The 26,569-nt window shown below is 62.9% G+C and overlaps 4 protein-coding genes across 6 annotated transcripts; 2 read left to right on the top strand and 2 right to left on the bottom strand.

Moving 5' to 3' along the window:
- Positions 1-1,767: 1,767 nt before the first annotated feature.
- On the bottom strand, positions 1,768-13,443 carry Cope (coatomer protein complex, subunit epsilon). Of its 2 annotated transcripts, none has more exons than XM_005409598.2 (10): positions 13,266-13,443; positions 8,868-8,930; positions 7,706-7,806; positions 7,096-7,248; positions 5,472-5,525; positions 5,216-5,297; positions 4,224-4,340; positions 3,097-3,165; positions 2,000-2,074; positions 1,768-1,912 (listed from the first exon to the last, which is right to left on the bottom strand). In XM_005409598.2, exons 1-10 carry the CDS (start codon positions 13,389-13,391, stop codon positions 1,865-1,867), a joined length of 888 nt encoding a protein of 295 aa, XP_005409655.1. In that variant the 5' UTR covers positions 13,392-13,443; the 3' UTR covers positions 1,768-1,864. The 2 variants fall into 2 exon arrangements, with proteins under 2 accessions (XP_005409655.1, XP_005409654.1); XM_005409597.2 differs by having other exon boundaries at positions 4,224-4,379; positions 13,266-13,442.
- Positions 13,444-13,729: 286 nt separating this feature from the next.
- Ddx49 (DEAD (Asp-Glu-Ala-Asp) box polypeptide 49) lies at positions 13,730-20,747 on the top strand. Its single transcript, XM_005409601.2, has 13 exons — positions 13,730-13,888; positions 14,750-14,873; positions 15,496-15,581; positions 15,672-15,793; positions 16,014-16,201; positions 16,306-16,446; positions 17,272-17,347; positions 17,904-17,980; positions 18,138-18,235; positions 18,861-18,935; positions 20,086-20,174; positions 20,256-20,327; positions 20,407-20,747. The coding sequence occupies exons 1-13, from the start codon at positions 13,774-13,776 to the stop codon at positions 20,656-20,658; spliced, it is 1,515 nt and encodes a 504-aa protein (XP_005409658.1). The 5' UTR covers positions 13,730-13,773; the 3' UTR covers positions 20,659-20,747.
- A 493-nt stretch (positions 20,748-21,240) lies between these two features.
- Homer3 (homer scaffolding protein 3) lies at positions 21,241-26,469 on the bottom strand. Of its 2 annotated transcripts, XM_005409603.2 has the most exons (10): positions 26,108-26,469; positions 25,407-25,485; positions 25,168-25,324; positions 24,858-24,989; positions 23,553-23,660; positions 23,210-23,331; positions 22,705-22,861; positions 22,190-22,300; positions 22,026-22,112; positions 21,241-21,669 (listed from the first exon to the last, which is right to left on the bottom strand). In XM_005409603.2, the coding sequence occupies exons 2-10, from the start codon at positions 25,418-25,420 to the stop codon at positions 21,478-21,480; spliced, it is 1,080 nt and encodes a 359-aa protein (XP_005409660.1). In that variant the 5' UTR covers positions 25,421-25,485; positions 26,108-26,469; the 3' UTR covers positions 21,241-21,477. The 2 variants fall into 2 exon arrangements, with proteins under 2 accessions (XP_005409660.1, XP_005409659.1); XM_005409602.2 differs by lacking the exon at positions 26,108-26,469 and having other exon boundaries at positions 25,407-26,072.
- Positions 26,282-26,569, top strand: LOC106147162 (basic proline-rich protein-like; the record flags this gene model as incomplete). The annotated part of the gene is given in 2 exon segments (XM_013507195.1): positions 26,282-26,295; positions 26,438-26,569. Coding segments are annotated over 2 exon segments (146 nt in total), but the record flags the coding sequence as incomplete, so codon positions are not given.

The raw sequence follows: 26,569 nt of genomic DNA, 5'->3' as shown, positions 1-26,569 counted from the left end.
CCCCTGTTCCAGCCAAGCAAACCCGGGGACCAACAGGACCCCTGCAGACCCTGCGCGATAGCGTCTTCCTTCGCGTCCCCAGCTCGCGCGTGCGCGTCCTTCGCAGGCTCCAGCCGCGCAGCTCTCCGGGCCGGTGACCCCGCTCCTACCCCGCCAGCCCTGCTCCTCGCCTGCTCCGGGCCCTCGCGCCTCGTGGAGCTGAGGCGCGGTGCTTGTGGCGGTGTTGGGGCCTCCCGGGGGCCTCTCTGCACCCGGAGCGTGGGGTAGAGGCTGCACACAGGGTTTCCCCGGGCCCCAGGGACCTGCGACCCTGCCCGGTCCTGCTCCTCGGCCAGGGGCAGGCTGCGGGGCTCAGAGTGACTGTGAGGTTGGGGTGGTGGGGCTGGGGCTGCCTGGAGTAGACAAGGCCGGGGCAGTCCCGGGCCGGCCCAGCGTAGGGGGACCACGGCCTGCTGCGAGTGGGGTAAGAACCTGGTTCAAGATCACCATCTTAGCAGGGCATGGCCTGTGATCCCAGCACTCTGGGAGGCTGAAGCAGGAGGATTTCAAGTCTGAGCTCAGCCTGGGCAACTCAGTGAGACCCTAGGCCCAGCGCCTGTGCCCTACGCCCCCGAAAGAGCCATCCACGAGGACATCAGTTGCCCCAGTTGGGGACAATGGCTCCCTGGGCACCAGTGAGCCGCAGGAGGCAGAATGGGTCCCACCCTGCCCTCGGGCACACAGTAAGACCCGGGTGGGGGGGGCTCCTGTGGTCCCCTCAGCCTGCGCAGCTGCGCCCTCATCCGGTGTCCCCAGCCCCACCTGGCTCAGCACCTGGCAGTTTTTGGCTGCCCGGTCCACCCCTGCCCTCTGACCTGGATCCTGGCACCACCCTGCCGAACCTTTGCCACCTGCCCGCAGTCTCTGCAGGAACTCAGGGTTCTTGGCCACTCTCCTCAGCCTTGCCCAACCTCACCTGCTCAGTGGCCTTTGTCACCCACTAACAGCCCCTCCACCCGCCTCTTCACGCCACCCTGGGTCTCCTGTGCTCACCTGCCCTTGCGGGGCAGGGGTTCAGCCGGGCCGGCCGCGGCCCCTCCCCACGGCACGATCTGGTCACCATGACGCCAGTGCTAACCTGAGGCTCCCGCCCCTAGCGGCTGTTTCTCTCCCGTGGTGAAGGCGGGTGGGGACTGGGGACTCCGGGACCAGCCTCCCCTCCCCAACTGCCACCGGCAAGCTCCTCTCAAGGACCAGCCCCTGGTGCCACTGCCCAGGGAGGCGCCCAGGGAGGCCTTCCAGCCACCAGGATCACACCACCCTGTCCTGAGCTGGCTCTGGGACAGGGAGAAGGCGAGCTATCACTGACTGCCTTCTCTGCGCTGGCCTCAGTCCAGACCAGGTGGCCGGCCAAGGGCAGGGCTGGGCAGGTACCGGCAGCTCACAGCGGCAGCCCGGGGCCCGGGCACTCGGGTCCCAGGGGTCTCTGTTCGCAGGTGACATGGCCCAGCTGCCAGGACATAGGGGCTGAGGCTCATGTGTCCCTAGTCCCTGCCACCTGGAGCCGAGGCCGGTGGGCTCCCACCGAGGTGCCGGGCTGCAATCCTGACACACCATCGCCAAGGCTGGATCTGGGCCTCAGTTTCCCCTAGATGCCAACGGAGGGTCCTCGTGGGGCCAGGGCGAGGCTTGGAGGCCACAGCTCTCCCACCTGCGGTCAGGAGCACAGGCAGGGGACCCGGGAGCCTTGGTCTCCGCACATGCGCACACGGCACAGTGCGGACAGCAGCGACAACAAGCAGACACGTTTATTGCCAGAGAAGGGCACGGGCGAGGGCAGGGCAGGCCGGGGCAGCGGGGCCCTGGCCCAGGCGTCCAGTGGCCATCAGGCACTGGGCGCGTACTGCAGCACCAGGCGGTCGAAGTCATTCTCCTTCGGGGACAGAGAGAGAGAGGACGTGTGAGCCCGCGCCTCCCCACAGCCCGGAGGCTCGGGCCAGGCCACCGCACACACGCCCACCTTGGCTTGGTACTCCTTGATGAAGGGGTGAGACCTGTGGGCATCCTTCAGCTGTGACAGGTAGCGGTTCGTCACCTGCGGGGACAGCAGGCCGGGTCAGCCACCGAAGGGGACCTGCAGGCGGGGGCCGAGCAGGCCAGGTCCCCGCCCTCCCCACCTGCACCGGGCTGAAGGGGGGCGGTGAGCCTGTGTCGCGCCAGCAAGGCTGGTGTCATACCACAGGGGCTGGGGCAGAGGGCACGAGAGGGACAGCGGCCAGGATGTGGCCAGGACGCGGGACAGCCTGGGCACAGGGCTGAGAGGGTGCGCGCTGCTTCAGAGGGGAGCTCGCTCGCAGCACGGGCCTGCCCGCCCGGCCCCTGCCCGCCCTCAGGCCCAGGCTGTCGTCTCTGGCCCACGGCCACCCCCGCCCCGGGCGCCCGGCTCGCTCCTCTGTTGGGCCCTTGGAAGCAGCCACCCAGCACCCCTGCCTGCGACACAGCCAGGGGCCACCACAGGGACCGTGTGCAGCCGGGCACGGTGGTACACGCCCGCAAAGAGCCCCTGCTGCTCTTGGGCGGGAGGTGGGGTCCCAGGCGCCCTGCGTGGGGGCAGCAGGGCTCAGCCTCTAAAATGACGGCAGCGTGCCAGCCCAGGGCTCAGGGAGGATGAGGCAGACAGTAACCCTTCTCAATGCTGGGTCAGATCCATCTCAGGAGCGTGTCTGAAAGGCAGTAAAGCCAGGCTGGCGGCCCTGCAGACAGCATCTCAGGGCCACCTCGATAAGCAACCGGCGTCGATGTTTACCTGCGCTCAGAAGTCTCTGCCCTGAGCTCAACCTGCGGTCACCTGGATCCCAGGGCCAGCAGAGCTCGCGAGGCGGAAGCCACGGTGAACACACTCACCTCACAGGAACGGGGCAGTCCCAGGCCACCAAGGCTCAGAGCTCCAACCAGCAGAGAGGGTGAGTGTGGGCCCTCCCCGTGTGGGCCCCTGCTTCCTGTGCACCCGTGGTCGCCCAAGGGGCATCGTACCACTTTCGACCTCCACAGCCGGGGGGGACAAAGCCGCCTGAGCTGGGGCGCCCACACCCTGACCTCCGCGGTGGCGGCACCTACCTCGGGGGGCTTGCCCAGGTGCTGGGACAGCACGACGAGGTTGACCAGCGTCTCGGGGTGGCTGCTGTCCTGGAGCAGGAACGGCCGGGCAGCGTGAGTGACTCAGACCAGCCTGCGTCTCCAACCGTGTCCGCGGGACAGCGGGGACACACCCCAAGGGCCTCCCGGGCACAGCCCCCTGCTTTCCCGGGAGGCGCCCCTGCCGCGAACCCGCCGCCGGCCTGCGCCAGGCGCCCTCGGCTGCTGCTGGTTCTGCCACCCGCCGCCGGCTCCGGCGCACCGGCAGGAAGCAGGGGATGCTTCCGGCACCCACGAGCACGGGACCTTGGGGACCCTGAGCGCTGTCACACTGGGACAGCCCCGCTTTGGGGTTGGGGTGACGGTTACTTACTGGAGTGGGGTTGCATACTTATTTTTTGCAAAAGTTTCGGCAGCCGTTCGGGCTGACCTTGAACTCACAGTGTAGCTCAGGCTGGCCCTGAATGTGGGGATTCAGCCCCGAGTGCCAGGGTACCAGGGACCTTTCAACTTCTCGTTCTGAGACAGCCCTGCCTACGCTGGGCTCCAGCCTCCAACTTGTAATCCTCCCGTCTCTGCCTCCAAAGCAGCTGGATGACACATGGTTTTGGGCACCTTATCAGTGAACCAACTCCTCTGCCCCTTGGTGTCCCTGGGACGCAAGCGTGAGTGCAGATGCCCCACTGAGGCAGTGCCCACAGAGACACGGAGGGACACGAGGGCCAGGGACAGCAGCGGGATGGGCCAGGGCACCTGCAGCAAAGCCCAGGGGCCTCCTGCAGGTGCGGACAGGTGGGAGTTAACTACCCAGCGAGCCATGCCAGGCGACTGTCACCTGCACGGTGTGACCAGCCCCAGGACATGGCTGCAAAGAGCCCCTGCTGTTCTTGGGCAGGAGGTGGGGTCCCAGGCGTCCTGCGTGTGGGCAGCAGGGGTCAGCCTCTAAAATGACAGCAGCCTGTCACAAAACCCTCGGGGAAGGACATGGTGGCCGCCCTGCGGTCCTCTCCCCTAGGTCCCCTGGTGGGCGATGTTTTGATGCCCAGGATCCAGACGGAGTGGAGGGCCAGGGCTGGCCCTGGCTGGGGGCGGTGGGCCCCAGCGCTCACCTTGTCCAGCGCCTCCTGCAGCACCCCCTCCGCTGCCTCCCAGCGGCCCTGGGCCATGTGGCAGGCCGCCTGGCCCGTGAGCAGCAGCAGCGTGGCCGAGCACTTGTCTGCCAGCTCCTGGAAGATGTAGTAGGCGTCCTGCAGCTTCTCACCACCCTGCGGGTGTAGCCTCAAGTCACCCGGGGGCCGGCCCTCTCCTGCCACCTGCGAGCTCAGTCTGCACCGCAGAGGCGGGCACCCTGGGCACAGGGCTGGCACAGTGGCGCCTGCTCCCTTGTTAAGGAGAGTATGACACTCGCCAGGGGACCTGAGAACAAAGGCTAGGAAAAGAAAGAACACAACGAAGCCAGGTGGGAGAGTGCAGCCCGGAGCACCAGCCACACAGGAGGCTGAGACAGGAGGACTGCTCGAGCCTAAGGGTTCAAGCCAGCACTGCCAGGAAGTACAAAAAGCTGCTGTGGTGGTGCCGGCCTGTCATCCCAGCACTCAGAAGGTACAGGCAGGAGGACCAATCACTGTGAGTTTAAGGCCAGCCTGGGCTAAATAGTGAGTTCAAGGCTAGCCCAGAATATCTAGCAAGATCCTGTCTCAAAAAGACAAAATATAACAATTAAAAAATATTCACAGGGAAACACGATGTTCAGCAGGCTGTGGCTCCCCGTGAGGCCCTGGCCCCGCTGGCCCCGAAGGCAGAGACACTGGGCGCATTTGAAAGGACGGAGACAAAAGAGCGGCTTGAGAGGAAGCCAAGTCCCAGAGACCAGGGGGGCGGCGGAGGTGGGGCGGGCGGGCTGCAGGCCAGGCAGGGGCCGGGACACCGCACGTCCGTGGGAACAGCCAGCCGTCACCACCGGGCCGGGGGCACGGCGCCAGGCTGCCAGCACGGGGCGTCCTGTCCCTGATGGCGCTGGCTACCCGGCCCCCAGGCAGCCGTCCTTGGGCTGCGGAGTGCAGTCAAGGCCGGGGGGGGGGGGGCGGCGCGGCGGGCTCACCACGGCCAGGTGGACCCAGGCCGTGGCCAGCTGGGTGAGTGTGGCGTCCTCATCCTGGTCCTGCATCTTCTTCAGCTCCTTCCTGGGGACAGAGAGGTGCTGAGTGGCTGGGCCCCAGCCCGCTCTGGCCCGGCGGGCCTCCCACAGGGAAACTGAGGCACCAGCTGCAGAGAAGAGCAGGTGGCAGGGGTGAAAGGAACGAAGTGGGTGGTGGCTGGCGGCCAGGGGCTGGGGACGCAGCGCGGGTGCAGCTCACCGGGCAAGGTCCAGGCGGTCCAGCTTCAGCAGGGTCTGCACCGTCATGGCCATGCTGCGGACAGGCGGGTGGCGTCACTGGGCGGCCACAGGCGCTGGGCTGCCCCTTCCAGAACAGTGCCTGCTCCCCCACGCGCCCCCAGCACCGCGCCTTGGGCCCGGGCCCCGTGGGGACTGGGGGCTGTTGGCCGCTGCCTACAGGACACTCGAGCCGTGCACGCAGGCGGGCCCAGTCGCCCGAGGCCTCACAGACCGGGCCACCTGCCCTTGTTTCTGGGTGTCCACACCAGGGTCCTGGGTCCCCAGCCCTTCCCGCTCGCCTCCTCCTCGGCCCTAGGCGGCTGGGCCCATGCTTGTCCCCAACTCCTCCTGCCAGGCAGGAGCCAGACTCAGGCCGGGGGCCAGCAGCCAGCAGCCAGCAGCGGATGCCCAAGCCGTGCTTATTTTTCTGCTTTTTTGTTTCTGCTTTTGAGACAGGGTCTCCCCGTGCTGTTCGGGTTGCTCTTGAGCACACTACGCGGCACAGGCTGGGACTGAAATCCGACCATCCTCCTGCTTCAGCCTCCACAGTGCTGGGCTGACCGCCACACCCAGCTTGTGTTCTTCTTTGTGTTGCAGCCGTGAGGAACCCGAGGCTGAGCCGCTCCGGCCGCGGCCCTCCCTCCCAGCTGCCAGGGCTTGGGGGAGGGGAACACACGCGTCCCTGCGTCCTGCCTCCCCACCCTGCTTCGACCGACGGAGGGGGGCGCCCACCCGTGTCCCCAGGACAAGCACACAGCTCAGCTCAGTGCACAGGGAGGGGCCCGAGGCCACGGAGGTGCCGCGACAGGGTCCTGGCGTGTCCTGCCTTCGCACTCTCTGCTCTGCCCTCAGGGACTGCTAGCCTCAGTGTCCCTGGAGCACCTGCCCGGCCATGAAGACAGGACTGTCCCCACCCCAGCATCCCTCAAGGTCCCTTCCAAAGTTCCTGTTGAGGGGCTGGGGATTTAGCTCAGCGGCAAAAGCGCCTGCCTGGCAAGTGCAAGGTCGTGAGTTCGGTTCCCGGTACCGGAGAAAAAAACCAAAAAAAAAAAAACCAAAAAAAAACCAAAGTTCCTGTTGAAACCTGTCTTGCTCTTTTTTGGTCTTCGTTTCAGCAGCGCTAGGGCATCCGGCCCCTAAACTACACTCTCTGCCCTCAGCCCAGACTGGGCTCAAATTTGCAGCCCTCCTGCCTCAGCCTCCTGAGAGCTAGACTACAAGCTCACAGACTGGGAGGCAGGCCCTCCGAAAGCCGAGGAGGCCCAGCATTTCTGTAGGAGTCGGTGGGCTCCTGGGGAAAGCTGAGCCGGTCGCTGGGCTCTCAGGCTACGACACAGTGGGAGGCTTCCCTTGAGGAACTGGGCTTTGCCCTTGACCTTCCACCACCAGTGGCCACAGAGACCCGTATTTGCTGCCCATCTCCCCGCGCGGCATCAATCACACAGGGCAAACGCACTGAGCATCCCCCGGGCCAGGCGCCGTGGTGTGCATCTGCAGCTCGGCTCCTGGGCTGAGGCAGGAGGATTGCTCCGGACCAGGCAGTCAGGAGCAGCCTGCAGAGCTCAAGCAGAGAGCCAGGCACGCGGGCACAGGGCAGCACCCACCACTCCAGGCTGTCGCCCTGGTGCAGAGCCCGCAGGGCCGCGTCCAGGTTCTGGTCGTGGAAGTAGACGGACGCGGCCATGAGCAGGAAGGTGGTGTTGGCCACATCCACGCTCCGGCTCATCTCCCGGTCCAGCTCAGCCACGACGGCGTCCCTGCAAGACACAGCGCTCAGCGCACACAGGGCGCTGGCCACGTGCCCGCCCCACTGGAGAGGGCGCGGCGCCCCTCCGTCCCCGCAGCCTGATCCCAGCCCACGCCGCCAAGGTCTCAGCTTGGGACAGGCCCTGGCGTGGGACCTGCTGCAGCCCCCGGGCGGGAGGCCGGCCGCATCCGTGCTGCCCCGTGTGGAGGCAGGAAGGCCCTGGGGCCGGTGGGGCCCTGAGCACTGCCTGACATTTCCAGCGCTGGCGCAGACAGCAGCACGCGGCTGCAGGGCGCCTGACACTCCTGTGTCTCTGCCTGCTACTCTCGCTGGGGACAGAACCGAAGACTGCGTACATCAGCACGCACCGTGCAGGTGGGGGAAACTAACACACAGGAGGAGGGAGGCCCTGGCTGAGGACTCCGTGTGCCCGTCCTGCCCGCCCCGCCCCGCCCGCCCGGCCTCACCTGCGGGCCTCATTGGCCAGGTACTCCGCGAACATGCGCACAGCCTGGAGCTCCGGGGCCGAGGAGGGCCTGATCTCATCCAGCACCACGCCATACTTCCTCTGCGACAGACGCACAGTCAGCCCCGGCCCACCCTCGAGAAGGGCTTCAACTTTGAGACAGGGTCTCGCTAAGTCACCCAGGCTGGTCTCCACCTCGAGACCCTCCTGCTTCAGCCTCCTGAGCAGAAATCCTGGACAGATTTCTGTGTTCCTGACACAGCAACTAGCATCATCCTGCTGGGGCTCTTGAGAAAGCCCAGCTGGCCAGGTCCAGGGACCTCTAGTCCCAGCACCAGTGACGCCCACCACAGTACCCCAGAGGCCAGCAGAAGTCATCCATCACAGGCACCTGGGGCTTACAAGCCAGCCCCGTGCTCAGTGCCTACTGGTGGCGCCGGACCTGTCCCGCTCTACCCCAGCTGCCCTCCCCAGGGCTTAGAGGACAGTGAAGGCGGGCACCACCTCGCAGCAGGGCAGCATCAGCCGTGGGGACAGAGCTCAGCACTGTGCAACAGCACAGCTCCTGCTCACCCCAGAGGGCCGCTGCGTCCCGCATGGCCGGGCCCGTCCCCGAGCGCCTCCCGCCCAGTGGTTCCCGCTTCTCGGTGTCCTGTCTGTTTCAGTACTGGGGACTGAATCCAAGGAGCGCTACGCTACCTCCCCAGCCAGTTTTATCTTACTTGGAGGCAAGATCTGAATAAAATGTCCAGGCTAGCCTCCGACTCCCAGTCCTCCTGCCTCAGCCTACTGAACAGCTGGGACTAGAGGCATGCACTGCCACATCCAGCTGCACCACACACACGCTTTTTTTTTTTTACACTTTTTTTTTAAACAACACATCAAGCTGGGTCTGGCGGCTCATCCTACCATCCCAGCACTCGGGCGTCTGAAATGTGGGGGGGTGAGGGGGTGAGCTGGAGGCCGGCGTGGGCTAACAGCCAGTAACAAAAGCACTGCCGGGTCCTCAGGCCCGGCTGTCCAGCGACTGGGTGGCTGCGCCTACCCACGGGGGCCACACCTACCCACGGGGCCACACCACAAGCTCATGGCTGGTTGAGCCGCAGGTGAAACGCTGCTTCCTGCCAGCCCCGCCCGGCCAGCCCGGCGCCGCCCACACTCACCTGCGCAAGGTACGCTCTGTACAGGAAGACATCCCGCTCCACCTCCCTCTCCGCGCTGGACAGCTGCGGGACACGGGCAGCAGGTCAGGACGCGGCGCGGCACAGCGTGGCCACGCAGCCCCCTCCCGCCCAGCAGCCAACGTGGCGCCCGCGGGTAGGCGCAGCCACCCAGCGAGGTGTCACTGCGCGTCCCAGCCGCCTTGCCCACGCCTCGGTGGCTGTCACCCAGAACGTCTTCCAACCAAACGAGCCTCAGATGTCTCCCAGAGGTGGGCCTCACCGTGACATCCGGCCTGGGCTCCCCAAACCACCCTCAGGAAGACCAGACCAACCCCACTCCTGGCGTCTTTGAGAAAGCTCAGTGCGATGCTGAGAGAGCACAGGGTGGCCTCAGCCGCGCCCTGTAAAACACAGGAAGCATCGCCGGCCCTGCAGGGCCACCAGGCCCCCAAGCAGCTGCAGTCAGCGGCGTGAGGACACAGACGACCGCACGCCCCGGCCACGGCTGAGGGGTGCGCCCCCCAAGTTCATGCTTCAGGGATCGCACGCGAACCCAAGGCAAAGCCTGTGGCCCCCCCGGCCAGACCACGGGAGCCTGGGGTCAGCTTTGAAAGAAGTGAGGCCACCTCGGCACTCTGGGAGGCTGAGGCAAGAGGATCGCAAATTTGGGTCGGACCCTGGGAACTCAGCAAGACCCTGACTCAGAACAAAACGTAGGAAGGGCAGGGATACAGCTTAGCACCCTCGGTGCTGCGAAGAGCACAGGGCGGCCCCGGGGACAGGGCGCGGGGCGAAGGCAGGCAGCAGAGCAGAAGCACAGCGCGTCTGCCGGCCGGGACCCGGCCTCCGTGACAAGAAACACCGGCATGAGGCACGGGCCCAGCGTCACCAGGGAGATGAAACCCGCTGAGGTTTCCGCAGCGCGAGCCGCTGGTGCCGGCGGGGACACGGAGCGGCTCGTGGGGGCTTCGGCAGCTACGCAGGCGCGCGCGGCCAAGAAGACCCCAGACACACGGAGACGGGCGCTACCTTTTGGGGCCGGGCTCCCGGGCCACCCCTTACTGGGGCCACTGGCCAGCCGGGACCCGGACTTGGTGGCGACACGCAGGCACCACCCTTCCCTCCACCCAAGCACAGGCCCAGCCACCAGCCCGAGGCTCTGAGATGGGTCCGGCGGGCCTGTTGCCCGTCTCCCGCTCCCTTTGGCGTGCCACTTCGGGAGAGGCCCTGCCTGGCACAGACTGCAAATCCAGTGCGCTCCCCGCCAGGGCACGGCAGGGCAGGCCCACGCCGCTGAAATGTCCCAGCAGGGCCTGGCTCCGGCCCTCGCTGCGGTCTCCTCCCTGGTCAGGCCCCCATCTGCACACTGCGAGGCCCGGCCATAGCGCGGGGGCTACGCCACAAGCCCCAGGGGCGATGCCACTCCCCTCGTCCTCAGGGCCACCAGAGCTGCCCTGCGGTGGCTCAACCGTTTGTGCTGTGCGCAGCTCACCCCGGTGTCCATGCAGTGCTGCCATCTGCTGGGCGCTTGAAAACAGCAGCGCAGAAAAAGCACCAAGGTGACAAACGGGTGACCAACCTGGGGGCTCCTTGGGTGGCCTCTCCCGGGCTGCGGGGCGGTAGATTCAGTTTAAAGACAATAGAAATGGTTCTCTCACGGTCCCGCAGGCCGGAAGTGCAAAACCGAGCAGCAAACGGTCAGGCGCCCTCGCAAGGCCTCGCCCGGATCTGGTGGCTCCAGATGGCCCGGCCGAGGTGACAGGCAGCTCCCGGGGCATCTGGGACACAGATTCCTCCCCAGGAGCCCAGGAGACAGGGCCCAGCCACCAGCAGGTCAGCCTGGTGAGAGCCACAAGGGCCGCTGGCCCGCAGGGGCCGGAGGATGACAAATCCCTGAGGTCTTCACAGTTGTTTGTGGTAGCTGCCCCCTCCACATGTTCCACATCTGCAGGGTCAACTGCGGGCAGCAGGCCAAGGGTATTCAAAACAAAAACTGCACATGGCCAGGTGCCGAGGTGCACACCTGTTCTCCCAGCACTTGGGAGGCTGAGACAGGAGGATCGCTGTGAGGCCAGCCTGGCCGACATAGCCAGACAATGTCTCAAAAGTCCAAAAGATAAACCCAAAAACCAAAAACCCTGCACCTGTGGTGAACAGGTACGGGCTTCTTATTCCTGTCATTATTCGCTGAATAACACAGGAGACAGCTCTTCACCTAGCATTTACACTGCATTAGGTATTTTAAGTCACCTAGAGATGATTTCAAGGGTATAAGGCAACGCGAGTAGATTATATGCAAATACTATGCCTTCTTTTCTTTGGTATTTTTTGAGACAGGGTTTCACTATGTAGTCCTGGCTGGCCTAGAATTCTTGGCAACCCTCCTGCCTCAGCCTCCCCAGTGCTGGAATGACAGGTGTGTGCCACCACCCTGGCGAAGACAAAATACGATCATGGAAATATTCCTTCAACACATCCTAACAGCGTCCTGAAGTCGGAGGTTTTGTTTCAGGTGTGTGTGTGGGGGGGTTAGAACAGGGCCTTGCACATGCTAAGCGCAAGTTATAAAGGCCTACCCCTACTTCTTCCATGCTGGAGTACACTCAGCTCAGACCCGCCCTGGCACCTCTGCGGGAACTGACAAGGCCACCCCTTCCTCACACTGCAGTGCTGAGGCCAAAAGCACCGTCACGGGGGCCTGGCCGGATCTGGCCACACCCATGTGAAGCAGGGCGGGTTACTCTCTGCCTCAGTGCTTTGCCCCTCTGTCCACGGTGCCCATCTCAAGCGTAATTATGTCTTCACTCCCTCATTACTATTACTACCTTTGCTTCTACTTTTTTCAGTGAAGGAGACGGAACCCAAAGCCTCACGCATGCTAGGCAAGCACTCACCACTGAGCGGCACCCCCAGCCTACCGTTTTAGGAGCTTAGGCTGTGACAGCAGGCAAAGACCCTGCCACCCGGCCCTTATCCATTCCCCAACAACTCAGCTTCCAGGTAATAGTAACAAGCCGGGCGCAGTGGCACACACCTGTAATCTCAGCTGTTTGGTAGGCTGAGGCAGGAAGATGGCCACTTTCAGGCCAGCCCAGGCAATTCAGGTGGAACCTGTCTCAAAATGAAAACTAAACCAATGTAGTGCCTCACACCTATAATCCCAGCACTCGGGAGGCTGAGGCAGGAGGACTGATGCAAGTTTGAGGCCAGCCTGGGCTACAAAGTGAGTCCTAAGGCAGCCTGAAATGCACAGTGAAACTCTGTCTCAAAAAGAACGCCACCTCAAAAAAATGAGAACTAAAAAGGGCTGAGGGTGTGAACTACTGAGTTCAATGCCCAACACTGAGATTGGGAGAGCAAAACACACACATCCCTGCCTAAGGGATCCCGCAAAAAATATCCCCCACTGCTCCTCCTTTTGATGCCAGAGCCTTCCTGGGTGGCCCCCACCCAAGGGCTAGGCTGTTTTCCAGCCCTGAAATGGCCAGGTGTTACCCACCGCACCATTCTCTTGTCACTTCCTGACTTCTTTATTTTCTTGTTCAAGGTTTGTCTCCCGCTAAACTGACATTCTAAGAGAGCTGGGATTTTGCCTATTTTGACCCTGAGTCCAGCAGGAATAAAGTGTCCGATTCATACAAATCTCAGTTAAAAATGAATGAATGAGTGGACTTGGGAAATACAGTCAGAATAGTCTAGACCTGTAACATCAGGAAAGCCATTTCTCAAACTGAAAACTTGCAAACTTTTCTGGTGAGAACCAGAAAATAACGATAAGCAAACGTCCCTATCTTATGGGTACTGAGATTAGGGCAAGACAAAAGATGACAATCATCATGAGCGTTGGGTGGCTGACTCCTGTAACTAAGAGGCTGAGGCAGGAGGATCGTTGCGAGTTCGAGACCAGCCTGTGCTACAAAGTGAGATAAAGTTCAGCCTGAACTGCAGAGCGAGACCCTGTCTCAAAAATACATACATAAATAAATAAATAGCTGGCATCATGAGCAAGGGCAGTGGCTCACACGTTAATTCCGTTACTTGGGATGCTGAGGCAGGAGGATCACTTGGACCCAGGAGTTCGAGGCCAGCCTGGGCAACGCTGCGAGACTCCATTTCAATTTTTTTTTTTAAATTATTACAGCCACATATATATTTCGCTTACTCAAATGCTGATCAGGATGCCCCGTGCGCAACTCTTGTCTATGAAATAAGTAAGTAAATAAATAACGCACAAAGCCCCTGCTTTGCTCGGGCAAGTGACTACTCCTTGCTGGCTGAAGAAGCGTGTGGGGAAGACGGCGCGAGAGGGGGACCCGGTTTCAGAGGCAGAGACGGGCGGCAGCCCGGCCACCAGGAAGCCTCCCCGCCTCCGGAGGCCCCCGCCCGGCGCGCCCGCACCTTCACCCGCTGCGCCTCGTTGATACACTGCTGGTAGCTGCCGATGTAGAAGGCGTTCTTCACGTCGAACAACTCGTCCACCTCCCCGGAGGCGCCGGGGGCCGGGCCAGGCGCTGGAGGAGCCATCTCGCTGTCGCCTTACTCGCGGTTCTTCCGGAGAGACACGTCGGCCGGAAGCACATGTCCCACCGCAGAGCACTATGGGAAATGTAGTTTACTCGTTTCGAGTGGCATTGAATAAGCCAATGGGAGGCTCTTATGGGAGTAAGAGGGCGGGAGACGCCAGCGCGTCTCGCAAGGCATTGCGGGAGTTATAGTTTCATTTGGTCCTACGAGCATGTGGAATTCGGCAAATAGGAAGAGATGCGATCAAAGCTGTGATTGGTCAAGTGAGCTGGAGTGGGTAGGAGCACGCAGGAAGCAGAACCAATAAACGGGAAATAATTCGGAACATCATAGATACGCGCCGGAAGCACTACTCACAAGGTTCTCAGGGCTGCCGGAGAGGATGGGAGGCTTCTCGGAGCTTGGGCTGTCCTCGTGGCTAGTAGAGCAATGTCGGCAGCTCGGCCTGAAGCAGCCCACGCCCGTGCAGCTCGGCTGCATCCCAGCCATTCTGGAAGGTGAGTGTGGCCTGGAAGTTTCCCTTTGAAGCGGCTTCGCTCTTCTTGTCTCCTTTTCCTCCTTGTAGCCTTTGCCCAGGCAGGTCCCGGGAGGCGAAGGGCGCCCGGGGGTGTCACGGGCGAGCCCGGGCTCCCGGGGCCAGTTGGGCAGCGTTGACATTTACGCGCCTAAGCGATGTCATCTCCGAAATCTCCTTCGACTCCGAGTTCGTGGAGAGTTTCGTGAAGGACTGATCAGTAATGCTGCGAAAAACGGGCGGAACCACTTTACAAATAGAAACAGAGGCTGTCAGAATTGCTGGTAAATCCAGGACTCCGCGGTCCTGTGGCTGCTGTTTTTACTCTTCCGGCCCAACTAAGTTTCCTCCCGAAAGGGATGCCCACCGGAAACCTAGCCCGTGAAAGACCGAGGGACCGAGTCAACAAAGAGAAACCGGCCAACAGGGAATACAGGGTGCAGATCGAGGTGAGGGGACTTCTGGGTCCCCCAAGTTCAGATGCTCTGGGAAAGCAGGGGACGGTGAGCAGCATCTCGGGCCAGCTGGGTGTCACTTCCCGGCTCTGTCTTGGGCAAGCCTCTGAGCCTCGGTTTCCCCTTTTATCAAGTGGGACCGATAACAGCCTCTCTCTCCTCGCTAGAATCTGTCAGTTGCCCCCGGTGGAAAGCTGTCAGCGCCACAACAGAAAAGGTGTAGTCCGGGGCTGGGTAGACATCAGCTGTCGTGGGGCTCACTGGTAGACTGCTTGCCCGGCACACGAGCTCCTGGCTGGATCCCCAGCATCAGTCAGTCAGTCGATCATCAGCATATGGGACCAGCTGTCTGCCTGGCGTGCGTTGACGTGGCTCTGCCTTCTGTGCAGGTCGGGATTGCCTGGGTTGTGCCAAGACAGGCAGCGGCAAGACGGCAGCATTTGTCCTGCCTATCTTACAGAAGCTATCAGAGGATCCCTATGGCATTTTCTGCCTGGTCCTGACCCCGACCAGGTAAGGCCCTCACCGGCCCCCAGGCGCAGGCCAGCACCTGGACCTCTCTGAGCCACACCTTTCCCCGGGCAGGAAAATCAGGCCTGTGTCTTACAGGCGCTGCAGAATTGAACAAGATGGCCTACCCAGAAAGCACTCAGGGCAAGTGCCGGTCAGATAGGGGCTCGTGGCTGGCCCACAGCACGGGAAACTGAAGCATTCTGGGCAGAGAGACCTGCGTACAAAGCATCAGAAAGGCGGGGAGCAGGAAAGGGTCAGGGGCCGGGCGTGGTGGTGCTGCCTGTAATCCCAGCTCTTGGAGGCTGAGGCAGGAGGATTGTTTCGAGTTTGAGACCAGCCTGGGCTACAAAGTGAGCTCAGGGCCAGCCTGAACTGCATAGCGAGACCCTATCTCAAAAAGACAAAAAAAAAGAAAGAAAGAAAAGGCTTGGGGGCCTGGCATGGTACAGCCAGCATGTGGGGCCTTGATGCCAGGCAGAGGGCGACCCATTACCCAGACGGCATGCAAAGGAGAGGGCAAAGGGGAAGACGAAGCTCGGGGAGGAGCCCCAGGATGGAGTTGCGACAGGGAGGCAGGCATAGCACTGCGTCCGCGACCCAGCCTCACTTCCCACTCCCGCAGGGAGCTAGCCTACCAGATCGCAGAGCAGTTCCGGGTGCTGGGTAAGCCGCTGGGCCTGAAAGACTGCATCATCGTTGGTGGCATGGGTATGTCCAGGGTCCGGGCAGGCGCTGGGCGTGGGACGCCCCCAGTCTCAGAGCTCCCAGCCAACCTCATCTCCCGCCCTCTGCCCCCAGACATGGTAGCCCAGGCCCTGGAGCTCTCCCGGAAACCACACGTGGTGATCGCCACGCCCGGGCGCCTGGCTGACCACCTCCGCAGCTCCAACACCTTCCATATCAAGAAGATCCGCTTCCTGGTGAGCTGGCGGCCCTGGGGCCAGGGCCAGGGGTCTGGGCTCCCTATCACCCATTCAGGCACCTCGGGACCCCAAGATGGTTCGGGGAGGAGCTAGAAATAGCACGAAGGCCAGCTCAGGGACCAACAAGCAAGAAGCCAGTCCTGGTGCAGGGGGTGGGCTGGGGCCTCAGTAGGGGGTGAGGCCAGGAGGAGCAAGAGTCCACCCCGTCCCACCCCAGGTGATGGACGAGGCGGACCGGCTGCTGGAACAGGGCTGCACTGACTTCACGGCCGACCTGGAGACCATCCTGGCGGCCGTGCCAGCGCACAGACAGACGCTGCTCTTCAGCGCCACGCTCACAGACACGCTCCGGGAGCTGCAGGGCCTGGCCACCAACCAGCCCTTCTTCTGGGAGGCGCAAGCCCCGTGAGTGCCCCGGCGCCGGCTGGGCAGGCCAGGGCAGGCTAATGGCTGCGGGTGACTTGGGGGGAAACTGAGGCTCCCCCCCCCCCCCCCCCCCGCTTACCCAGGGTCCGCACCGTGGAGCAGCTGGACCAGCGCTACCTGCTGGTGCCTGAGAAGGTGAAGGACGCCTACATGGTGCACCTGGTGCAGAGCTTCCAGGATGAGCACGAGGACTGGTCCATCATCATCTTCACCAACACGTGCAAGTGAGCGCTGGCCTCTGCCCAGACCGAGAGCCAGGCCCCGGCCTCACCCTGCACAGAAGGCCCAGGAAACCCCTACAGCGGCTGTCACCGCCGCCGCCAGTTCACCATGGTGTGGGTTCACCGTGGTGCCCTGAGTTTAGTTAGGCCTCCGGGTCACTTGGATGGGCAGTAGTGACGACCCCGAGGGCTGCCCCGTGTGCCCCAGCCCCACGTGGGGTCCCCCAGGGGCAGCTCACACGGCCACGCCTCGGGCCGTTCAGGGAGACTGTCAGGGTGGAAGAGCAGAGGTCAGGCTTCTAGGAGAGGAGCTTGGATGCAGAGTGGCTCCGGGCACGGCAGGGCCTGGCAGCTCCCAGCCGCTGGTACCCTTGGGGCCTGGGCAGTGCTGAGGGTGGAGCCCAGGGCTTCGTGCAGGCTGAGCCACACCCAGCCCCAGTCCTATGTTTGTTTGGGGATTTTGTGCGTTGGGGATGGAACCCTGGGGCTTGTGCCCGCTAGCAGGTGCTCTGCCACTGAGCCACGCCCCGGGACCCACTCTTACTGCTGCAGGGCTGGGGAGGGGTCAGCAGGGAGGACAGTGGGACTTCTGGTGCCCCATACCTCTTACGTTTTTTGTTTGGTTCAGATTTTGAGGCAAGGTCCCACTATGTAGTTCAGGCTGGCCTCAGACTTGCAAGGATCCTCCTGCCTCAGCTTCTTGAGTGCTGGGGTGTGCTCCCGCACTTGGTACCTCTTCTCACTTCTAAGCTGCACAGGGCTGCCCTGCTTGGTATCTCTGGGGCAGGCAGGGGCAGGACAGGTCAGCGGTCACCTCTGTCCCTCCAGGACCTGCCAGATCCTGTGTATGATGCTCCGCAAGTTCAACTTCCCCACGGTGGCGTTGCACTCCATGATGAAGCAGGTGAGGGACACCCAGGTGCTCCCAGCCCCGGGGCCCTGGTGCAGACCCAGCATCTGTCTGGGGTTGTTAGGTTTTGTTTTGTCTTTTGGTTCGTCGAGGCAGGTTCTCAGGCTGGGCTGGAAGGTGTGATCTTCCTGCCTCAGCCTCCCAGAATACAGGGATCCCAGCAGGTGTCTGGTCTGCAGTGTCCCCGCTGGGCACGGCTTTCTTGCCATGCCTCGCTCCCTGCTCCTTCACTGTCCAGGCTGCTTCCGGCCCATGCGTCACTAGACTTAAGCCAGGAGGGCTCGACGGTTGGTTCCTTTCCCAGCACTGGAGCAGAACAGCCAACCCCCGCGACAGAGAGGAGGAGAGGGTTACTTTGGCTCACGGCGTAGGGGACTCAGTCCATGGACGGCCAGCTCCCGGCGGGGAGCGGAGCTGCTCCCTGTGGTGGCCAGGAGTAGCGAGCAGGGAACAGCGGGGACAAAAACGCCTTTCCAAGGCACAGCCCGGGACCCCGCACACGAGGCCTGGGGTGCCGCCACTCTAACGCGCTGCCCTCCTGGCCACACAGAAAGAGCGCTTTGCTGCCCTGGCCAAGTTCAAGTCCAGCGTCTACCGGATCCTGATCGCAACAGACGTGGCTTCACGGTGAGTGGCCCAGGCCGGGCTCCGGCCACCAAGGCCCCAGGACACCTTAGGTGGGGAGTGGCTCTTGGGCAGCGGTCAGGCACCCCCCATGTCACTGCCCAGTGGACATGGAGGAGCCTCAGCCTCAGTTTCCCCACTGAGCAGCCTCTGCCTGCAGGGGCCTGGACATCCCCACGGTGCAGGTGGTCATCAACCACAACACCCCCGGGCTCCCCAAGATCTACATCCACCGGGTCGGCCGCACAGCCCGCGCAGGTGAGCCCCCAGCGGGTCGTCGTCCTCCAGAGGTGTGGCCCGTGACACGGGCGCCATGGCCAGTGAGGGGCTGCCGACTCTTCCCTTGAGGAGCAGAGGGGAGGTGGTGCGGCTTCCCGGGCACCGCCAGGCCCTGGCTTCCACCCCAGTGTCCCTAGAACACCAAAGGCCAAGGTGGCCACCAGTAGGCTAAGCCTGGCCCTTCCATCCCGATGCTGTGGCCTTGGGCTGGCCACAGCCATCACATGGATCCACTGCCTCCTCACTGGATGGGTACCAGGCTGTGGTGACTACTGTAGAGATGTGGAGCAGAAAAACTGGGCTGCAAAGGTCCAGGCTAAAGCCTCTTAGCTCTTGTCTGATGTCACTTAGCCTGGGCTCCCTGGCAGCCAAGCCAAAAAGGGAAAGCAGCCATGTCTGCCTGTCTGTCTCTCTCTCTCTCTCTCTCTCTCTCTCTCTCTCTCTCTCTCACACACACACACACACACACACACACACACACACACACATCCTGTGGGCAAGGCCAGGCTGGCAGCACAGCCCCCATCCACATGCTGTCCAGTCACGGGTCCCTTCTCCGCCAAGCCCCAGGTCCCTGACCATGTGTAACCCCGTGTCCCCACAGGGCGGCAGGGCCAGGCCATCACGCTGGTGACACAGTACGACATCCACCTGCTGCACACCATCGAGGAGCAGATCAGTGAGTGGGGCGGGCTGGGGACAGACCACCCGCGCGTGTCCCTGGCCCAGCTGTGAAAGCAGGGCTCCCCGTGGAGCTGCCTCAGACCAGCGTGGGCAGCGTCTCCGAGGCCAGAGCACGACAGCAGCGGTGGGGACAGCTGGCTGGGCGCCGACCCAGGGCTGGCCTAATCAGAAGCGGCCGCTGCTTTGCTTTATTGTTGGGAAGGAGGGGCTGCTGCGCTCCCCAGCTCAGCCTCTGACTATATGGCTGAAGCAGTCCTCCCGCCGCAGTCTCCCAAGGAACGGGCTGTGGGCCACACTGCGGTGCCTGGCTTCGACTTGAAAGAACATCAGTGCTGAGATGAACAGTTGTCCCTTGGTTCCCTCGGAATGGGTTCCAAGACGCCCCCTTGGGCCCCAAAATCTGAACACGCGAGTCCCCCCAAGAAACAGCGTGGCATTGGCACAGGTCCCGCACACATCCGCCCTCGGTCAGGACTCGGTGCTCCAGGTGACACTGTGGGACCTGACCACCTGGGGAATGAGGACAAGCGGACAGGAGCCCGGGCACGGCTCAGAAATGAAAAGCCTACCCATCCAGCAGGGGTGCAGTTTGGCTTTTTTTTTAATATTTTCAATCCATGATTGGTTGGGTCCAGAGATGCAGAACCCACGACGCACGCCCCAAGTGCACTCTCAGCCCAGTGCATAGGGTTTTCTGTTTTTCTGAGACAGAGTCTCACTATGTAGCCCAAGGTGATTGAGGTAAACTTGGGGTGATCCTCCTGCCTCAGCCTCTTCAGCGCTGGGATCACAGGCATGCACCACCACACCCAGCCCCAATGCAGAGTTTTGCTAATCCCTCCAAATAAAAGGTAAGTCAGGTGTAGTGGTACATGCTGTGATCTTAGGAGGCTGAGGCAGGAGGACTGCAAATTCAACCTAACCTGGGCAACTCTGCAAGACCCTGTCCTAAAATACAAAGGGCTGGGGATGGAGCACAGCACGAAGGCCTTGTTCCATCCCAGGTGCCATCCAAAACCAGAAGGCCAGCAGTTGGTGCCCCCAATTGCTGGTGTGACTCCAGCCTCGCACACCTGCCTCCCCAGGAGCTTAAGACGAGGCTGAGTGTGTCCCTGCCACGTCCCCACCCTGTACCCTCCCCACAGAGAAGCAGCTGGAGGAGCTGCCGGTGGAGGAGGCCTCGGTGCTGCAGATCCTCACGCAGGTCAACGTGGTCCGCAGGGAGTGCGAGATTGTGAGTGGCGGCTGGGGCGTGCGCAGGGGCTACGTGCCTCGGTGGGGACCAGCCTGTGACGGGCTCGTCCCTGTTCCCTAGAGACTGGAGGCGGCCCACTTCGACGAGAAGAGAGAGACCAACAAGCGCAAGCAGCTCATCCTGGAGGGGAAGGTGAGCACGGGGCCGGCGGCCGGGGAGCGGCGTGGAGCCCAGGCCCGGACGCCCGCTCAGCGCTCTGCCTGCCCCGCAGGACCCGGACCTGGAGGCCAAGAGAAGGGCCGAGCTGGCCAAGATCAAGCGGAGAAACCGGCGCTTCAAGGAGAAGGTGGGGCAGGCGCTGAAGCGGCGGAAGGACGCTGGCCGGGCAGGCCGCGGGGGGCAGCCGCCCCGGGACCTTGGAGCTGCCCCCGGGCCCAGCCCGAGCTCCCATAGCTCCCTGCAGACAGCAGGGGCCCATGGACACACACCTTGTTCGGCTGGAGGCGCAGAGGACGGACTGTGAGGGTGGCGTGGGCCCGGGACAGCGTGCCCGGGGGTACAGCTGCTTAATAAAGGGGTTAGAGGTGCTTAATAAAGGGGTCTTCCTACGTGGCTGTGATGGTTTTGGACTCTGCCCCCCAAATCTTGCCACCTCATCCCCATTGCAGGTCTGAGACGCTGCTGGCCTGGGTTGCAGTGCTGGCCGCTCCCGGCACCTGGCTGAGCGCAGCCCTTCCTCTGGTCCTCAGTTTCCCTGTTCAGAATGCGGCTCAGCAGCCATTCTTCTCCAGCCTGGCCCCAGGCCCCCCCTCAAGGCCCCCCAGACAGCCACAGTTCTCCAGCCTGGCTCTGTGGAACCCCCAGCTGTGAGCATAGCTGTACCCTAGGAGCTTCCCAGCCAGCGGACAGCTGGGGATGGCTGTCAGGCCTGGGGGTCTCTGAACAGGGTCCACTGGGGAGGCTGAGGCAGGAGGATCGCTATGAGTTCAAGGCCAGCCTGGCCTTCCGAGTGAGTTCCAGGCCAGCCTGGATTGCACAGTGAGACCCTGTCTAAAAGGCAAGTCAAGGGCCAGTGACGGGTTCAGGCGCCCACACCACACACATAGCCGGGCTAAAGACATGTAATGTGGGCACAGCACGTGCCCCAGGATCCTAGAGTCTACACAGTGAAGCTGAGGCAGCCACCAGGCTGAGCATCGCCGGGCCAGCTGGGTGGGGCCCTGGTCCCCACCAGGGTCACTAGCCCGGCTCTGTCCCTGTAGTCAGGTACATATGCCCAGCAAGGCGCACTCCTGCAGAACCAGCCCCGAGGGCCCCCTTGGGCCTGGGCACCAGCACCGGCTCAGGATGTGGCCTCGGCCAGCCGGGCCAGGCCTTCTCGAAGCTCGCTGAGCTCAAAGAGCCGCACGTCCAGCAGCTGCGCCGCCCGGCCCACCTCAGCCCGCGCCCGCTCCCGCTCTGCCCGCGCCTCCTCCAGGCTGCGCTCCGCGGCCCGCAGCTGTTGCTCCAGCTCTGAGTTCCGTGCCTCCAGGTCCTGCGGGAGGAGGAGACAGGACGGGGGACGGGCTCGGTCACCAGGCCTGCCTGGGGCGTCAGCATCCAGGTGTCATCCACACAACCCCCCTCCTCCGCTCACAGCTTCTTGGGGCTCCTGTCGTGCTGGAGAAAACCCTCACCACCACCCCTGGGGCTCCCCTTGCTCAGCCTCCCTGCAGCTCCTTAAGCACCGCTCCTCCTCCCCCAGGGCCTCCCCACAAGCCGCCTCAGCCTCCCAGAGTACAGGGCTGTCAGGCCTGCAGCACCAGCCCGGCTCCGATCCATTTACAGCGCGGGCGAGGCGCAGGGTGGCAGGTCCCGTGTGCCCGACCCAGGCCCTTCAGCCACGCCTACCTGCACCTTCTGCTCCGTCTCCTCGCGCTCCGCAGCGTCCGGGGCCTCCCGCGCACCCCCGGTTTGATTCTTCAGCGTCTGGATCTCCTAGGACAGAGGGTTCCATGGGGGTCCTGGCCCCCCAGGTGGCGAGGGCTGGCAGCCCCCAGCCACGCCTGTCTCACCTGGTCCTTGGTCCGCACCAGCGCCTCCAGCTTCTCCAGGGGCTGGCCAGGTGCCTCCTTCTCCGCAGCAGGGGCTGGCTCTGCAGCCACCTGGGCCTCTAGCTCCGCCACCTGCACCCACAGGACACTCAGCCCGACCCAGCCCGTGCGGCCCAGACCTCGCCTTCATGGCTGGGCTCACCCCCTTATTGGGCAGCTCAAAATTGGTTTTCTCTTGAGCTGCAACTCTAATCCTTTTTTATTTTTTCAGATAAGGGTCTCACTAAGTTGCCCACGTTGGGCTCAAACTTGCAATCCTCCTGCCTCAGCCTCCCAGAGTGGTGGGATGACAAGCGTGCGCCACCGCGCGCACAACTGGCTAGAGCATCAGCGCCTGAGGACCCTCAGAAGAGAGCCGCCAAGCTCCGGAAGTGACCTGACTGGGGTGCGGGTCGGGGCAGGGGGGGCGCGCAGGCCCGGCTCCACAGGCACCACGGCCGGCCGGGAGGGCTCTCTGGGCGGAAGGACGCCCTCACCCGCTGCCGCAGCCTCTCAGCCTCCACACGCTGGGCCTCCACCTGCTGCCTCCACTGGGTGGCCGCGGCGTTGGCCTCTCGCAGGGCGTCCGCCAGCTTATTGTTGCTGTCTTGCAGCGCGAAGAACTCCGCCTCCCACTGCACCTCGCCCACCGAGCTGCGGAGAAGCGGGAAGCGGGGAGAGCGGGCTGCAGGTGCGGAGACGCCGGGTGGGCGGGGCATAGCCCGGTGGGCGGGGCTGCATCGGGTTGGGGCGGGCCCACGTCGTGCTGTGGGCGGGGCAACACGAGGGTGGGTGGTGTCTTGGCTACGTCGGGTTGAGGAAGGGGCGAGGCAATAGCTGGTGGGCGGGGAAATAGCGTGTGGGCGGGGCTACGCCTAGGGGCGGGGCAGAACCAAATTGCGCTGCGGTGCGGGCAGGACGCGCTCTCCTCCGCAGCACCCACCTCGCTGGGCCGGGCCGCTAGGCTGAGAGCCCCGCCCGCCCCTCACCCCCTCCCCTCACCCCTCAGACAGCATCTTCTTGAGCCGCTCGCGCTCGGTGGGGCCCGGGGCGTCGGCGCTCTGGCTGCGGAACAGCTTCTCCTCGCCAGGGCCGTTGGCGCTGACCAGGGGGCTCGGGAGCACCTGCGGGGGGGAGCAGGGCCGTCCACGGGTCAGAAGGTCCCCAGAGGTCCGGGCCAAGGTCACTGGGGTCGTGACCCAAATCAGTGGTCCGTGGCCCTGGGGCTGCAGGGTGTGTCCGTCAAGGCTGTCATTTCAGCCACCTGTAAGCATATCGTCCCGGGCAGCAGCACAGCGCCCGTACCCCCACGTCAGCCCGGTGTCCCCGCCATCAGGGCGCTGACCTGGTGGGACGCGAGCCCCAGAGCTGAGCTGGTGAGCTCCCCTCCATCCTGAGATTTCTCCCGGGCCAACCGCGCTGCCTCTTTGACCTCCTGGAACTTCTCAGCAAACTGGGGGTATGGAGGGAGGCAGGAGGCAGTCAACAAACCCCGTAGCCCCCTCTCAGCCTCCAGCAGGTTCCCACCCAGGCTCTGACCTGTCAGCTTGGAAGGGACTCGGGACAGCGTACATCTCTGTTAAGTCACAAAACGGAAAGAGGAGCGGGTTTGTAAAACTATGTCCCATGGGCACCATAAGTACCAGGGTAGGCAGGTGGGACAGGCACTGAGGTCGCCTTAAATACAATGAGGTATAGCCAGGGCCTGGTGGTAGACACCCATAGCCCCAGCACTCTGGGAGGCTGAGGCAGGAGGATCCCAAGTTTGAGTACAGCCTGGGCAAGTTGGTGAGCCCCTGGCTCAAAATAAAGAACTTTAAAAGGAAAGCTGGGGATGTAGCTCAGTGCAAAAGCCTTGGGTTCAAGCCCCAGAACCACAAAAAGAACAATAAAACAAAAAAGAAAAGAATTCTAATAGGCGTACACCACTCGAATCATACAAAGGCAGGGTACCTCGCTGGAGGAAAATGATCTTCTAAAACAACAACCCCATGGGTCTGATCCCCAGTGCTGCAAAACAAGCAGACAAACAAAAACAGCCCAAAAGCAGCTCAGTGCTCACGCTTGGTTAGAAAAAATGAACCTCAGGCCCTACCTCGTACCACCCACAGAAATTAATTCAAGACCTAACGCTGAAAGGAAAATTATAAAGCTTCTAGAATAAAACAGAGGACAGACTCTTTGCAGAACGGAAGTGCTAATCATCAAAAGAAACAATGGATGCAGACTCCCCTTCCCCCCACGGGGATGGAACCCAGGGAGGGAGAGAGAGAGAGAGAGAGAGAGAGAGAGAGAGAGAGAGACACACACACACACACACACACACACACACACACACACACGGCAAGCGCTCACAACCCAGCTGCCTCCCCAACCAATCCTTTTTATACATTTTATTTGGAGACAGCATCTTGCTAAGCTGCCCAAGCTGGCCTTGAACTTGTGATCCTCCTGCCTCAGCCTCCTGAGTAGCCAGGATTGCAGGTGTGTACCACCATGCCAGATCAGGAATACTGAAGCAGACAACAGAGGGTGGGGACTGGGGGTGACAGGAAGCACAAGCGGCTGGCAGAACCGGAGTAGCAAGGGCTCCCGGCTCATCTAACGCCCTGTGCCCATCCGGGTCCCTGCCCTTCCTCCCAGCCCCCACCTGGGTCAGATGCTGTTCGGAGGCGAAGCCAAGGCCATAGACGGTGTTGGCGCGACTGTCTGCCCACTGCCCGAACTTCTGGGAGGTTTTGGTGAAGGTCATGTTGGGAGTGACGGTGCTGTTGATGATGGCCTGCGGCAGAGGGCAAAGTTCAAGGTCGGTGGCCCTGCTGGTACCGCAAGTCCTGGATGACAGGACAGCGCCTGGCACTAGGGTCTCCGAAGCCCCTGCTCCAGTCACGTGAGGAGCACATTACCACCCAGGGAGGCAGCGAACTGTCATGGGACAACACCCCCCCACCCGCGCAGACCTTGGCCCCTCCGATGCTGATGATTCGGTAGACGTTGCGGGTGGCATCGTAGAAGTAGGAGACAGTCAGGGCGTGCTTGCCTGCGGGGACCCAGTTCCTCTTGGTGGCCGGGTCGATCTGGAACACGTGTGCCCGCGTGCTGAAGATTGGCTGCTCCCTGCAGGGGACAGGGTGTCAGGGGGCAGCACCCCGAGCCCCGGCTACAGGGCGCCGCGCGCGCGGGGCGGCTGGAAACTCACCTGGCTGTGGACATTGGTCAGGCTGGACTGGCCCGGCTCCCAGAGCGGCCCAGGGGGACAAGAGCGGCCAGTCTGGGCCCTGGGGAGACAGTGTCCTTGTGAGTGTCCCCAGGCCGGGCTGAGGGACCAGGCAGGTCCCAGCCCACCAGCGGCACTGTCCCCAGGGCTCCAATCAGAGCGGCAATCCGTGTAAGTTACTCGGCAAGGCAACCCCAAGCTTCTCTGACGAGGCGCCCCACAGCACCCCAAGGGACGCGGCCTGTATTCTCACGCTGGGCCCGCAGGCTAACGCCTCTGGCATACTCAGAGGGCTGGGGTACAGCTCAGTGGTGAGCGCTGCCTACCATGCACAAGGCCCTGGGTTCCATCCCCAGCCCCCCAAAACTAAAATAATAATAATAAAAGCCTGGCATTGCCCAATGCCTGCTGGGAGACCAGGGCCCACTCTACCCAGAGAGAGACCCCTCAGCACCCATCCTAGGCAGAAGGTCACTGGAATTACAATCCAAACCCTCAGGGAACCCCCAGTCCAGTTAAAAGGACAAGAGATAGACTGGTGCTGCCTGAGTCCCTGGGGAGGCTGAGGCAGGATGATTGCCTGAGCCCTGGAGCTCAAGACTAGCTGGGGCTACACAGATCCCATCTCAAAAAATTAAACTAAAAGATTTAAAAAACGCTGCACAGCCCACCCTGGTGCTCACCATGAGGGGCAGGGCAGAACCCAGATTAGGACAGTGCGCCCCACTGCCCGGGGGTCCTGCTGGGCCACCACTCCAAGAAGCCTGCAAAGCTGCCGCCACACTTCCTGATTCAACCCCTGTGCCCCAAAATCTGCATCCAGGGGACGCGCAGAGGACCCAGGAAGAGCTTGGAGAATGGGGGGCTCCCGGTGGGCAGAGGGGGGCTCGCGGGGTCCCACACCCTGTCCGGGGCCGCTGCCGTCCGGGACACAGGGTCCGGAACCCGAGCCGGGATGAGGGCGGGTCTTGAACCCGGCCGGGGTTGGGGACGCGGGGATCCCCGGAACCCAGGCCCTTCCGGCCGCGCTGCTCCTGCCGGGACTCGCATCCGCGCCGGGAAAGTTACTCACCGACTTCGTCACGCGCCGCGGAGGGCGTGGGGCCGCGGGCGACACCCCGACGGCCGGGACCCCTCGGGCCGGG

The sequence above is a fragment of the Chinchilla lanigera genome, unplaced genomic scaffold (assembly GCF_000276665.1).
Source record: "Chinchilla lanigera isolate Chin_1 unplaced genomic scaffold, ChiLan1.0 scaffold00123, whole genome shotgun sequence".
Taxonomy (NCBI): domain Eukaryota; kingdom Metazoa; phylum Chordata; class Mammalia; order Rodentia; family Chinchillidae; genus Chinchilla; species Chinchilla lanigera.
This window is presented reverse-complemented; position numbering and strand designations above follow the sequence as displayed.